The 15,757-nt window shown below is 38.9% G+C and overlaps 2 protein-coding genes across 2 annotated transcripts; both read right to left on the bottom strand.

Moving 5' to 3' along the window:
- Window positions 1–203: 203 nt before the first annotated feature.
- Window positions 204–3,536, bottom strand: wdr53 (WD repeat domain 53). Its single transcript, XM_059514959.1, has 3 exons — window positions 3,463–3,536; window positions 1,963–2,452; window positions 204–1,220 (listed from the first exon to the last, which is right to left on the bottom strand). The coding sequence occupies exons 2-3, from the start codon at window positions 2,449–2,451 to the stop codon at window positions 591–593; spliced, it is 1,119 nt and encodes a 372-aa protein (XP_059370942.1). The 5' UTR covers window position 2,452; window positions 3,463–3,536; the 3' UTR covers window positions 204–590.
- A 279-nt stretch (window positions 3,537–3,815) lies between these two features.
- On the bottom strand, window positions 3,816–11,986 carry LOC132108275 (pannexin-1-like). Its single transcript, XM_059514958.1, has 6 exons — window positions 11,597–11,986; window positions 10,442–10,566; window positions 6,009–6,217; window positions 5,255–5,756; window positions 4,843–4,999; window positions 3,816–4,291 (listed from the first exon to the last, which is right to left on the bottom strand). Exons 1-6 carry the CDS (start codon window positions 11,778–11,780, stop codon window positions 4,215–4,217), a joined length of 1,254 nt encoding a protein of 417 aa, XP_059370941.1. The 5' UTR covers window positions 11,781–11,986; the 3' UTR covers window positions 3,816–4,214.
- Window positions 11,987–15,757: the final 3,771 nt, after the last annotated feature.

Genomic DNA, 15,757 nt, shown 5'->3' with positions numbered 1-15,757 from the left:
CAGAGGTGGACTGTAACAGTGCTTTTATAAGTAAGCTTTTAGCCTATCTGTACGTGAGTCGTTTTTTTTATTCTGGAAACTTTTTTTAACTTCAATACATTTGAAAGACAAATATGGTCATTTTCACTCCACTACGTTACTATCAAGGTCCTTGACGTAGTTACAATGGAGCAGCTTTGAAAGTCAGTGGGTGATTTTCTTTATTGAGGTCACTACCATCCTGCTTTTGTGGGGGCATTAGGTAAAACTCTTGTCTTTCTGTCAGTTTTTAACATTCAAAAGCTTTTAATTCCAAAGTTACTACAAGCTAGTCAGTGTATTCAGAAGGTCTAATAGTGTTAGTTGCTTCAGAGGCATTACAAGTATTACAGCAATAATAAAACAGTGCATTGACATGAAAAAGGAAATGTACTTTTGGGACTTAAGTACTTTTTACATGCAAGTTATTCTGTACTTTGACTCAAGTCATGGAGTACTTGGTCCACCTCAAAATCAGACCAAAAGATGAGCAAAAAATGACTGCGGAAGGCATAATCTAAGCTGTAGATCTTGCATTAAGTTGACATGATTTTAATAGGATTTCCCACACATTATAGTTCATCCAGCGAATACACCGATGGATTGGGACTTTGGTCTGTTACCAGCAGACTCGGCTTTCCCTTTAACATAGCTGGACAAACCCAGTTCACCTTCTCCCCGTGATTAAAAGACCGTTTTGGCTCGGGTTTCCCATGCGTCTCTGAAGCACTGCCAGCTTCTGCTTCCTCACTGCTCATCTGTTGTTTCTGGTGTTGAGCTCCAGAGGCTTCCTTCGCTCTGGCTTTAGCTTTCTTCTTGCGGCTTTTGTTCTTCCTCTCATTGGCTACCAGAGCATCTTCACTGAGGTCCCAGAGAGCCACGAGCCCGTCGTTTCCTCCGGTGGCCAGCCAGTACGGATGGGAAAGGAAGCCGATGAAATGAGCCTGTGATGCTCCCTGACAGTGAGCCTTGAACATCCCTCGTTCCCTGAGCCTGGAGTCCTCAGACACCCGCAGGAGGTGGATGAAGCCATCCTCAGCAGCACAGGCCAGCACGTCACCGCAGGACGTGACATCAACACAGTGTGCGAGAGGAGGGTTGAACATCTGGCCTGCTCTCTGAGGACCAGCGTCTTCTCCTTGTGTGTGCTGCAGACTGTAGGTCCAGAGCGGACGCACCTTTGGCAGGTTCCACAGCATCACCTGCGAGATGGGAAACACAAACCAGACACACGATTTCATTCAGCATCACACGCTTGATTTGCAGTGAAGGGGCCGGTTCTATTATTAAAATATGCTAACTTTAACAATCTTTGTTGCAATATATGCCATTACTGTGCATTCAAAAATGGGGAAAAAGCACCTTTCAAGTTTTTCCCCCCAAAGCCTGCATGTGTGTAACTCAAATATATCTTAATGACCTTTTAGTTATGTGTACACATAACTAATAGTACACATTTTCAGCAGTCAGAAACCAAATGTGGGTCACTTTACATACAGACGACACTTTATTTCTTTTAAGGAGGAATGTCTGAAAAACAAATATCAATCAACACCTGAGATGTATTTTGTTCCCACTATAAAAAAAGAAGACCTGCCCAAAAGACATGAATATTATTTTTTCCAAAGTTTGTGTGCTTGTAACTCAAGTTGCATAAAAGATATCTTAATATCTTTCTTAAGAAACCCCATACATGCCTTAAGAAAATAATGGTCACGCTTAATTTAAATATCCAATTCTCGCCATTAACTGGGACTTTTGTCTCAATAAACTTCTTATTTGCTGCTTAATAACAGTAAGGTAGCTTAGTCGTCAAGTTAAGGATGTAGAATATGGGCAAGCAGAATGTGCTTTATAAATACTAATAAACAGCCAATATGTTAATAATGTGAACACATCAGAGACAGCTGCTCTTCACAGGACCTGCACCAGGGTCTCTCTCACCTGCATGTCGAGGCCTGCAGACACTAAACTCTGAGGCCGGTGAGGTCGGAAGGTCAGGGACGAGCAGATGTTGTGGTGTTTCCTCAGCGTCCGGATGACTGTCTCCTGCTGTAGGTCGATGACCCTCACGGCTCCAGAGTCGTCAGCAGCAGCGAGCAGAGCCCCACTCGGGTTCACAGACACACAGTTGATCTCCTCCTCACCCACGTCTGTCAGCTCCTTCACGGCCGTCTTCAGGTTCCTGGTGTCTAGTGCACTAACCATGCGTCCGTGAGAGGCGTACAGCACGCAGGGGCTCGACGGTGAGAAAGCCACGCTCGTGACATCATCTCCAGCGCTCAGGTGCAGTTTAGAGACTGGTGACCCGTCGTGAGTCCACAGGGTCAGCTCTCCTCCCTCTGCTCCGGTGACCACCACAGACTCAGATTCAGAGGAGACTCCAGCACAGAGCACAGCCGTGGAGTGACCCCCGGCCCATGTGTGTGCCATCCTGCACTCACACACACACACACACACACACACGGTCAACTACAATGTCAGGGTTACAGAACCTTGTTTCAAGTGACACACTCATTTAGAAGGAAATTAATCCATTTATTTAGTCTTTTTCTAGCTGACAAAACATAGGGATGCTGATCTGATTTGTAGACATGTTTAAAAAGTCGTTTCCAGTTGTATAAGATGTGTTTTCTGAGATTTCGCTCAGCCGAGATGCATAAGCCTCATTCAGAATTTGACAAATCCGTTTCAAGGTCCGTTTGTGAAATCCTAATCAAGTCACAGTTCTGGAAACCCAGTTTGAGTCAGAGATATGTCACAGTTTTATGCCACGTGAAACTTTAATATGCTGCAACGTTTGCCTTGTACTTAGAAATAAAACGGTCATCATTTACTCAACATAATGTCCTTGTTCTGCTGAAATGTGATATTCATCTCCAAACAAAACTGTTTGGTTACAAAAATATTAAAAACTTGAGGGTGAGAAAATAATGACTGATTCTCATTTTGGGGTGAACTATGCCTTTAATAGATCAGCACAGGACAGACTGGAGAATTCAAAATCTTTATCTTTGACAAAAAAAATTTGTCTTATAAATCTTAATAGTGCAGATCAGTAAAGCAACAATGCAGCCTTTATTCATGGTAAACACATCTACTTAATCTCTATGACTATTTTACAGACTTTAGAATAATAATAAAGTCATGAACCATATGAAATAGCACCAGTGGAAACAAGGCTTAGGTGAACTGTTGCCAGTGTTATCGTAGAAAGAGCTGATTCTCAGCGTGGTAAGTAAAAAAGTAAAGTAAAAGCTGCTCAAGTAAACTGAGAGAAGCTTCTGAGCAATGGAGGAGATTAAACGTTAACGTCAGTCGTCTTAATTTAGCATTTAGACCATGACCTGCATAACGATTTAAATGCGTTGTCCTTTTATATTCTTGCTAGCGATAATTAGAATATTTTTTTATTTTGCGCCACGATTATTAAACTCCACAAACCTGTTACGAACTGCACACTCCTGCACGATCTGATGACGTACGCTTCATTTGTCGTCTGCTGATGACGTCGCAGGTGCGTTCCGTTACGAGACTTAAAATCATTTTAAATTTATTTTAATTGTGATAAAATTATGAATGATATATTTATGAATAAAAGTTTTTTTTTTACGTTTTTGACATAAACACATGAGAGCAACTGTACCCGAGTAAGAAATGAAAAAAAGAAAAAATCTATTTTTATTTTTTAGAACAGACACACAAAAGTAAAAAAACACAAGTATTAAAAAGGCCATGGATGCAGAAGACAAATGGACAACATCAATCTGCGCAGAAACAGCAGATGATACCATTTATTCTTTATTTTTACCTCTTCCCACAATTCACATTTCAAAAAGATTCTCAGATTTTCATTCAGTTTATTACAATTTCCTCATTATTTCAGAATGAGAGAATCAGCAGATTCTTGGTCTGGTGCGTGACAATGTGAGCATGGACCTGAATAAGTCAGTTTTACAAGTCAAGTACAGGCATCGTTTCCACAGAATAACTTTTCATCTTCTGCTGTGAAACTAAGGCAATATAAAGCAGTTCATACCCCACAAGAAGCACTAAAACAGAATTTGACTGCAGTTCGTGAGTCTTAGTAATGCAATCATCATGAAAGGACGGGACTCTCCCAGTCTTCCTCCATCTATTCCTCTGTGTGCTCCAGATGTGTGACGCAACACTCTCTGTACACACCACAGATCAGATCAGATAACCCTCTGACGCACAATCTTCTCTCCATCAGGACTTCTCACGCCAGCATCCTTCAGCAGAGGAGAGACCTCTGGAGAAACACACACACATTTACTGACACTGAGTCAGTGTCGGATCACTTCATCACTACTCTACCTTAAAGTGCATATGTTTTAAATGCTGAACTCGATTTTTCACCTTTTTTGTAACGAAATTTTTTTTTTCTATGCTGTATTTTATGAAATTATCTTGATATCTATAAGGTATTCTGTGTGTGGGTGTGTGTAAGTACGTTGTTTGTTTGTTTTTTTTCCTTAGAACATTAGAATTTTTGTGGTTTAATTATATTTAGAAAAATATTAGTCTGTGTTGTTTTTACACTTAATCAGGTGAGTGTATCGTGACTGTTTAAACGGACCTTGTTGAAGTTTCAGTGCACTCATGAGGTGTTTTAATGTAAAGCCATGTGAGAACAAGGCTAATTATTTTTCACTATGTTTTGGATTGCCCTAGCATTATAAGTTTTTTTTTTATGAACTAAGAAATCACGCATCCAAAGAGCACCAATTTATTAACTTTATTCATATTTTTTTATAACTAAAAAAAATCTATTGCATATTTTTGATGTATAAAGTACCACACCTTTCATTTCAGTGTCACCATTGTTGGTACTGTTGATTTTCTGGTCCTTTTCTGTCAATCTGCCGTCCACCACATCTGTCTTAACCTGTCCAAGAGTCTGCAACAGCTGCAAGGCGTCAAATGAGTCCTCTCCCCGCTCTTTTAACAACTCCAACACCTGCAAACATAAAACACACACATTAAAAAAACAATCTCTTACACCAAATAAATACTGATTCAGTTTACTCATTTCCAGAATCAATATGAATTTAAACAAATGCATTTTGAAATTGGATGCAGCAGTTTATGATTAAATGCCTAAACTGGATGAATGAATGAATGATTGAGGCATTTATACAGCTCTTTACGATGTACTATTATACCCAAAGAATGGATCACAGAGATTATAGGCATCACACACACATCTACACACCTTCAGGCACTTATAACTCTTCAGCTCACTGAGGTTCTCCTCCAGAAACAGCAGGTAGAGTGCTTGATCATCCCAGGTCACCCGTCCAAACTGCATTACCCCTATAGTGGGTAACATCTCGTAGGGTTTCAAGAAGCCCATGGTCCTTCTGAACGGAACCAACATGGCGTACAAGCACAATGGCAGCAGCAGCAAATACACACAAAGATTGATGTAGCTCAGGAGCTGAAAGATGCCCACGGCGACAAGCTTGCACTGCATGGCCGGAGGAACTGAGGAGTCGTTGAGAACCGCTCCAGTGCGGATGTCACATTGAAACTCATCTGTGAAGGAGAGATGGATGTAAAAGCAAAGGTAGATGCAGGCTAGCACGAGGGCCAGGAAAGTGATGGTGCGGCAGAGGAGGTATCGGATCAGTAATCCTCGAGAGAAGCGCTTGGTCCTCAGGTACTGCTCCACCAGAGGATATTTAAAGCAGCTCTCGGTAAGATCTCTCACAGAGCTGAAGAAGAAAAAAAACATGCATGAATAACAGGATTTACATGTTAAAAGTGTGTAATAGGATGGGTATGATTAGTGAGAGATGGAAGTGAAAAGTAAAAGGTTTGTGAAAAAGCAACTTTTATAGAAACATAATGTTGGGAGGTTTGCTTGAGTGTGTGTGTGTATTTCAATAGCCACGTGACAGCCCTGTGTGCTCTGAAAGTACATCAAGAAGAACTGTCAGACGTGTGTGTGTGTGTGTTCAGTTTACCTGTGTGAGCCCATGCGGGCTGACTCAGGGTCCAGTTTTCCTGCTGTGTAAAGGCATTTAGACAGTTTGATGGCTCTGTTATAGGACCGGTCCAGTTCTTCCATTATAAAGGTCAGATCAGAAGACAGCACAGGAGCTCCTGTGAACCGCCAATACAACGCTGGCAAGTAAACTGATACTGCCACCAGCAACAGCACATAAGGGAAGAACTGCAGAGAGAGGGGAGAGAAGTGCATTTTAGGGCCTAATAATATTTATGTCAGGTGCTGTGTGGATCGGACGGGTGACAGGCACGATGGGTTGCATGTCCATTTAGCCAACACTATTTCAACAAAATCTGGCACACGGTCTGAAGACCGTTAAAGGCTTCTACAGCACGATTTGCAGCACTGAGAACTACAGCCAACTGATTGAAAGCTGTAGTGATTATATGAAAAGGAACGCTCTATGCTTGCTTTACGTTTAATCTATTCATGCCACTAAAAATAAGACAAATGGTCATGTATTCACTGCAAAGTATGCACTATTTGTCAAAATAGATTATTTACATGATGTATGCATACTTGAATAGTGTTTTTTTTACACAATGGATGTCACACTGTTTCTTTCTCCCCCCTTTTTTTGGTTGTAAACAAGTTGGGCTGCGTGTCTGTTAATTGTTTTGAGTGCATTAGCTCAGAATGCCTAACGGTTAATTGCTTGAGTAACATTAAAAAAATAAATTATTTTTGTCTACTAATTTAATGCGGGTGCAGTTTGGGTCACTGTTTTTATGCAGTTGAGTCAAGTTTGGGTATTGAATTAAATTAGCATTGCTGTCGGATAGCAGGGTGGGTGCAGGTTTATCAAACAGGACCCACACAGGACTCTTTCCTACAATACATTCATGATTTTGTTTGAAAAAATTATTCTTTATTATAGCTTGAAGTGAATAAAACTTCATTTCTTTATGAAGCCTCTTCAGACTTCTGTATGTTTGGAGACACTCATTGTTTTAGCAATTTATGTGGCAAAAATGTACACACCTTTAAGTAACCAGGGAGAGAAAATATATACATTTCTGTTTGGTATTGTCTCAGCTTTTGCACATCTTCACACTAACTTTAGAGATGTAATCTGACTGTTAACACTTTGCATTGGTAAATGAAGAAGTGTTGTATCAATCACATGTCCAATATGGAGTGCCACAAGGCTCTATTTTAGGACCTTTAAGTTAGTTTTAGGATACACAGCTTTATATTTCCTCAAAGCCACATATTTAAAGTTAAGATACTAGTCATTTTATACTGAATAACTCCAAAAAAGAGAGTGAAAAAAGGCCTCACTAATTGGACTGAAAACTTCCAAATATAAGACTGAGAACACAACAGGTCTTGCAAATTAGCTCAAAAGAGAAATGTATATAAATAATAACAATTATGTTTAATTACAACTATTTAAATCAGCTGCAAGTAGCAGGACCAGAGACTCTTGTAATTTTTGGACAGAAGTTTTATTAACTAAATGCTAACACACAGTTAATCTAAACAAATAAACATATACTAACGCATTCATACAAAAGGCAGCTAAAGTGGATGAAGCCATTAAAGAAACCAAAGAATGCAGTTAAGGGAAATGAGTCAGAGTTTTCCATAGTATTAGGTTAAGTATTAGCTGTAGAATGCCTCAAGCATTTGATGGAAATGTTACGCTCTTCAACATATACTGTTATGGTGCTACAAACTTGTTAACGACATGCTAGTGACTTGCTAATCATGCCAACAACATGCTAGTTTACTATTTCTTATCTATCTATCCATCTACTAATCTATATATTTTTCTACTTCAAACTAGGGCTGCAACTAACGATTATTTTGATAATCGATTAATCTGTCGATTATTTTTACGATTAATCGGTTTATGTACTTATATTTTAGTTTTTTAAGTAAATTATTAATAAATGGTCTTTATCATTCAGCATAGATTTAAGAGATTTTAACCATTTTGCACTGTCATATCCTCATCAAAAATATACCTGGAGTTGTTTTATTGTGTTAGTAATTCTTTTGTTGAACTCTTCTGCAATCAGAACACTGACCCATACTCTAGCAAATTTCACAAGGAGATTTCAAATAATGTTTATTTTCACCATGGCAGTCCTTAGAGCTCCTAAAGTAGTTTAACATCCTGAACAAAGCTTATTAAGGAATCTTTCAGAACATATTTTCACGAAGAATAAGGATAAAACAGAATAAAATTGCAGTGCATTGTATTTTATTATTTACTGGGAAACAGCTTTATAGCTTTTGCTGTGAAATTGTAAACAATCCTTCAAAAAAAGTGCCAATGGCATGAAACCTGAATGGAACTCACAATTTAAAGTAAAATCCATCAGAAGGTTGTCCAGAAAAAAAATAGGACACACACAAAAAACCTGCTGTGTGAAAAAGAGCAGTGAATACTTAGAAAATAAGTGCATTTCAAATATCTACATTTACCTCTCTCATTCAGTCATAATTAGGCTGCACGACTGAATTTTGAACTGGTAAACGACAAACTGATCACAGAACATGTTTGTAAAGCTTTAAATGTTAACTGTTAAAAAGCAATGTTATCAGCTTTTACGACTAAACATTTGCAAACAACATTGTACTGGAGAATTTGCACAAATGAAAGTCTTAGGGGCCGTTCACATATCGCGCCTAAAACGCGTGGAAAACGCTAGGCGCACCGCTTTCTCCTTCTTTCCAAAGCGCTCGTGCAGAAGCGCCCCTGAGGCGTCTGCCTTTGCTAAGCAACCTCCTTGCTCTCTCCTTGAAGACGCGGAAATTTCAGCAAAGGATAAATGGATTTGTAGCTAAAAAAAATCGCTTGCAGTAGCTCTGCTACTAAATTTATTTCAAAATGGAAATCCATATACAACTATGATCAGCTGTTCCTTTCATCTTGACTGAGCTTTTAACGTTGTTACGGGAAAGGATGAAGCTGATTGGTTAGTTCTTGTCACATGACCCGCGGTGCGGTTGCTGCATTCTGAAAAGTTTAAATGTTTTTAACTCGATGCGGTGCGGTGTTGGAAATAACGAACTTGAGCGCGCAAAAGACGCGATATGTGAACGTCCCCTTAAACAGTGCAGTAGTGCAGAGTTTAATGGTTACTCTTCTTTTTTAAAGTCTCAATGTAAAGTACTCCCACATCACGCTGAATGCTGCAGACATAGACGCTGCTCGGGAAGCACGTGACATAAAAAAAGGCCAGCTATTGGCTATTCGCTACTTCTCCTGTTGTACTGGCTGAGTAAAACCTCCGGTGGCTCATTACTGCCACACTTTGGTCACCGCAGATTTGAAATATGCACGAAATGAGCCGCTTACGGCAAATAAAAGTTATTTAGCAACGAATCGATGACTAAATTAGTTGACAACTATTTTAATAATCGATTTTAATCGATTAAATCGATTCGTTGTTTCAGCTCTACTTCAAACTAGTTCAATCTGAAAACCCTCAAACTTTAAGCTTTTAAAACACATGAAACTTTCCTGCTAGGCTTCTTCAACCCAACTTAAAGTTTGCCTACAAACTTTACGATCTAGTTTGCATATGTAACTGGATTGGATGTTGATGCAAAGACTACTAAACATTCCTAGAACATTAATATGTAGCATAAGTATCCACATATAATATAAACTCTCAATTAGTTCATCCGAAGACGAATTCAGACACCCTACATGGTATAGGTAAGATTACATGATATCAAAAGCGTGCATAAAACAGTATATAATACAAAACACAATATACAAGAACAGTAATAATACACACAGTGACCTGAGCATATGTGATAGGAAGGTCAAAAAAAGGGATGTCTGTGAATGAGAGTCATTCATGGGAAATGAATAAATTTGTTGTTCTGCCCGCATTCTTTTGGGCAATGAAACCAATGTTATCATCATGAACCAGAGGCCCGTTCTGCTTTTCTGAGGTGTTCGATGCATTTCTGAGTAAGAGTCCATAGACGCTCATTGTTGGCTTGTTGTTATAAGTCCTCTTTCACCACGCGCTCATATTATAATTACTAAATTAAATCTTGCATCCTCCAAAAAGTATGTTAGGTTTCGTCTGGGACAGAGGAAGTCTTACTTAGATCTGCCACTTAACATTTGCATTGTTTTTTTTACAATACAAAGCATGGTTTTTGAATGTTATTTTCAAACACCCCTCAGATGGGGGTCTTCACCTATGCATGAAAAGACAATACCGATCGGGGAACTAATGAATCTGAGGGCACATTAGAAATGTGTGAGAGCGTGTTATAGGCTATGAGATGTTATAATCAGATATGACGTGCTAATGCAGCATGCACTGCTGCGGATGAGTAGCTGAGCATCTCTTCAGCAAGCACAAATAAATACTGAGGAGAACCCAGTAAAGAGTGTGCAAGTGTTGGATGGTGTACCTTGTGCAGCCACAGAGGCAGTCCTCCTGTGTCCTGTGTTTGCACTGCAGCCCAGCAGAACGAATCCACATAAGCAGCCTGACGCCACGAGAACTTCGTGGGGGAGAAACAACTAATCTGTGTACCTACAGAAAAAAGAATCTAATTTTTTAGACTTTTGCATCTTTTTTTTAAAGCTTGAACATGAACATTTATCTTACATTTTCACATCCTGTTCCTCATTCGGGACATTAACAACAAAAAATAGCCCTACAATTTTTTTTTTTACATTTGTATATTAAATAAAAACAAAAATAAAGCTGTTGAACTTTATTTGATACTTTTTTTGGCTGCTGCGATGGGCTCAGTGCTAAAATGTTTTCTGCAGATAACCAAACGCAAAAAAAGCATTGCATTTTCATCTGATACACTAACTCAAACATTTGTGCTTGGGGTTTTTTAGTTTTTTTTTTTACATCAGTTGCCTTACTATATGAGGACAATCTCACTTTAACATTTACGTTATTTGTTATTGATCAAAGTCAAATGATTCCAGACACATTATTATTCAAGTTGATCTTATTTTCCATCAAACCGTTTAAAATTTTTAGTTTGATGCTAAATAAAAATTTTGATTAAAAAAAGAAATAGTTTGAAGTGAGACGTAGCAGGTATATTAACTTTTTAATGCAGAACTTCATGTTTAAAATAAAATAATAATTTTGCGATAGTATACAATAAACTTAACTTATAATAATGCAATATATATATATATATATATATAAATTTATAAATGTAATGTTCTTAATATAATAACATTCAGCATAATCTGCTGTAACAGCTACTGAAGACGAACACCTCTGAAGATGAGATCCAGAGCAGGTTATGATCAAAGAATAAACTATCATAACTACTTATCCTGAAAGTTACTTCAGAGTTCAGACTGTTTGGAAATGAAAGTTAGTGAAACTTGTTTACTCTGCAGATACTCTCTGGAATCCCCCAGGTGTGGTAGTTATACTGGAAACTGATCTGATTGAACAGATACTGTATAACAACTACTGTATAAACAGCAAAAGAACACATGGCACGTGTGCATGCCTTCACTGCTCTCAACACTGAACAGATCAGCATCATCAGATGGGAAAGAGTTCCTAGAGAGAGAGAGATACAGACCGACAGACACCTCCTGTGCGAAGGCGAGAGAGATGAGCAGCAGGGGCAGTCCCACAGCCACACAGGTCACCATCTTATCCAGGGCCAGCTCCAGACGGATGCCTCTGTAGCGGTTCTCTGAGGCGGGCTCCTTCAGCACGAAGTCCGTGAACACATAGTCTGTTGCGGCGTGCGCTATCGCCATCACTCTCCTCTCTAATCACCTAATAACTACAAATCAACAACATCCACACAGTGTTCAACTGACTGAAGAAGGCGATCAGAAAGTACTCATTCCCCCAATCTGTACTGAATAGCTACAAGCTTTAACAGATACCGATGTAGATAAGCAACAACGACACTATTTCCACATTTCGTTCTTGTTTTTCTTGTTGAGTTTCTTCTTCTTCTTCTTTTGGGGTTTAATGGCGGTTGGCAAACAGACGACAGCGCATTCACGCCACCTGCTGGACTGGAGTGTGGACCGTTGATGTAACGGGAAGAACTGAACTAAAGTCAAGTCAAGTCTATGGAAGCATATGGGTTGCAATATTCAATTTGGAATGCAATATGTAAAATGGCAATGCATTTCTGTATTTACATTTACATTTTCCAATACATTTGTGCAACGTTTGGTGCAAAATGAAAATGAAATTAGGCCTACATAATTTTCATTTGCAATTTCATACACTAGTTTTAATATGTAATTATACTAATTGAATATTAATTTTAACGCTTAATAATTAGCAAAATTAAAATGAAAATGTATTACAGAAATGATTAAATGTGTTTAAACATGTTCAAGCAAAAACTGTGGCAAAATCTCATTCCATTTGGAAATGAATGACTTCCGGTCTGTCGCTTGTCGTTCGTCGGAGACAGTGCAGGAAAGATTGCTATTAAATAGCACACCTAGGTTCCTAACTGATGACGAAGAATTGACAGAGCATCCATCAAGTCTTAGACAGCGTTTTAGGTTATTACAAGCAGAGTTTTTAGATCCTATAATTAACAGCTCTATTTTTTCAGAATTTAGCAGTAAGAAATTACTCTTCATCCAGTTTTTTATATTGACTAAGCATTCTGTTAGTTTTCAAATTTGTATGTTTCACCGGGCCGTGAAGAAATATAGAGCTGAGTATCATCAGCATAACAGTGAAAGCTAACACCGTGTTTCCTGATGATATCCTCCAAGGGTAACATGTAAAGCTTGAAGAGTAATGGCCCTAGTACTAAGCCTTGAGGTACTCCATACTGCACTTGTGATCAATATGATACCTCTTCATTCATTGCTACGAACTGATGGCGGCATATAAGTACGATTTAAACCATGCTAAATCACTTCCATTAATGCCAAACAAGAATAAGAAGGAATATAATTGTGAGGATAGTATCTTTTCTAGTATCTTGGACAGAAAAGGGAGATTCGAGATTGGTCTATAATTAACTAGTTCTTTGGTGTCAAGTTGTGTTTTTTTGATGAGAGGCTTAATAACAGCCAGTTTGAAGGTTTTGGGGACATATCTTAATGACAAAGAGGAATTAATAATAGTCAGAAGAGGATCTATGACTTCTGGAAGCACCTCTTTTAGGAGCTTAGATGGAATATGGTCTAACAAACATGTTGTTGGTTTAGATGATTTAACAAGTTTATACAATTCTTCCTCTCCTATAGTAGAGAATGAGTGGAACTGTTCCTCAGGAGGTCTATAGTGCACTGTCTGATGCGATACTGTAGCTGACAGCTTAATGGTTACAATTTTATCTCTAATCGTATTGTTTTTAGAAGTAAAGTAGTTCATAAAGTCATTACTGCTGTGATGTTGGGCAATGTCAACACTTGTTGATGCTTTATTTTTTGTTAATTTAGCCACTGTATTGAATAAATACCCGGGGTTATGTTTGTTTTCTTCTAAAAAAGAAGAAAAGTTATCGGATCTAGCAGTTTTTAATGCTTTTCTTTAGGATAGGTTACTTTCCCGCCAAGCAATACAAAATACCTCTAGTTTTGTTTTCCTCCAGCTGCGCTCCATTTTCCAGGCTGCTCTCTTTAAGGTGCGAGTATGCTCATTATACCATGGTGTCAAACTGGTTTCCTTAACCTTCCTTAAAGGGTTGTTTAATCCAAAAATTTAAATTATGGCATTAATAACTCATCCTCATGTCGTTCCAAACCCGTGAGACCTCCATTTATCTTCGGAACACAGTTTAAGATATTTTAGATTTAGTCCGAGAGCTCTCAGTCTCTCCATTGAAACTGTGTGTATGGTCTACTGTCCATGTCCAGAAAGGTAAGAAAAACATCATCAAAGTAGTCCATGTGACATCAGAGGGTCAGTTAGAATATTTTGAAGCATCGAAAATACATTTTGGTCCAAAAATGTTGGTCCGTGTCTGTTGTGAGAGAGTTCAAAACAAAGCAGTTTGTCATATCCGGTTCGGGAACGAATCACTCGATGTAACCGGATCTTTTTGAACCAGTTCACCAAATCGAACTGAATCGTTTTAAACGATTCGCATCTCCAATACGCATTAATCCACAAATGACTTAAGCTGTTAACTTTTTTAATGTGGCTGACACTCCCTCTGAGTTCAAACAAACCAATATCCCAGAGTAATTCATTTACTCAAACAGTACACTGACTGAACTGCTGTGAAGAGAGAACTGAAGATGAACACCGAGCCGAGCCAGATAACGAACAACAGACTGACTCGTTCACGCGTCCGATTCGAAAACTGAGGAGCTGATGATACTGCTCATGTGTGATTCAGCGTGAAGCAGACCGACACACAGAGCATCTGAACCGAACTGATTCTTTTGGTGATTGATTCTGAACTGATTCTGTGCTAATGTTATGAGCGCGGGTAAACCGAAGGCTTGACTCAAGGGCAATCATCGCCAGGGGCGTTGCAAAAGATCCCGGGCCCTATGCATAGGCAGTCCTGATGGGCCCCCATGGCCCTGCCCATGAAAATATCCAGATAAATAAAATATATTCCAGACTTTTCAAGGGCCCTCTCTTCCTTTGGGACCTGGTAATCAGTACTGGTTTTACCCCCAGTCCGATGCTCCTGATCATCGCCAATGACGCCATTACGTCGAGCGCAAAAGAATTGGTTTATTGAATCGAACTGTTCGAAAGAACTACTGGTGATCCGAAAACCGATGCAACCGGTTCTTGACTCGTGAACGAGTCAGTCTTTTGTTCGTTATCTGTCTCGGCTCGGTGTTCATCTTCAGTTCTCTCTTCACAGCAGTTCAGTCAGTGTACTGTTTGAGTAAATGAATTACTCCGGGATATTGGTTTGTTTGAACTCAGAGGGAGTGTCAGCCACATTAAAAAATTAACAGCTTGTCATTTGTGGATTAATGCGTATTAGAGATGCGAACCGTTTAAAATGATTCAGTTCGATTTGCTGAACTGGTTCAAAAAGATCCGGTTACATCGAATGATTCGTTCCCGAACCGGATATGACAAACTGCTTTGTTTTAAACTGTCTCACAACAGACCCGGAAGAGAAGACAATGCCGAATAAAGTCGTGGTTTTTGCTATTTTTGGACCGAAATGTATTTTTCGATGCTTCAAAATATTCTAACTGACCCTCTGATGTCACATGGACTACTTTGATGATGTTGTTCTTACCTTTCTGGACATGGACAGTAGACCGTACACACAGCTTCAATGGAGGGACTGAGAGCTCTCGGACTAAATCTAAAATATCTTAAACTGTGTCCCGAAGATGAACTGAGGTCTCACGGGTTTGGAACGACATGAGGATGAGTTATTAATGACATAATTTTCATTTTTTGGTGAACTAACGCTTTAAGCGTAAAGGAGCAACTTTATTTAAAGTGCTAGAAAAGAGAGAGTCCATAGTTTCTGTTACATCATCAAGTTGTTCTGAGGTTTTGGATATGCTAAGGAATTTGGATACATCAGGAAGATAACTTACAAAGCCGTCTTTTGTGGTAGAAGTGATGGTTCTTCCATACTTGTAACAAGAAGTCGATTTTACAGTTTTTGTTATATGAAGTTTGCATAAAACTAAATTATGGTCTGAAATATCATCACTTGGCTGCATAATTTCAACACCATCAAAATCAATTCCATGTGACAGTATTAAATCTAGAGTATGATTTCGACAATGAGTAGGTCCTGAAACGTGTTGTCTAACACCAA

This window comes from Carassius carassius, chromosome 28 (assembly GCF_963082965.1).
Source record: "Carassius carassius chromosome 28, fCarCar2.1, whole genome shotgun sequence".
Classification (NCBI taxonomy): domain Eukaryota; kingdom Metazoa; phylum Chordata; class Actinopteri; order Cypriniformes; family Cyprinidae; genus Carassius; species Carassius carassius.
Note: the sequence above shows the minus strand (reverse complement) of the source record. Positions and strands in the feature narration are given on the sequence as shown.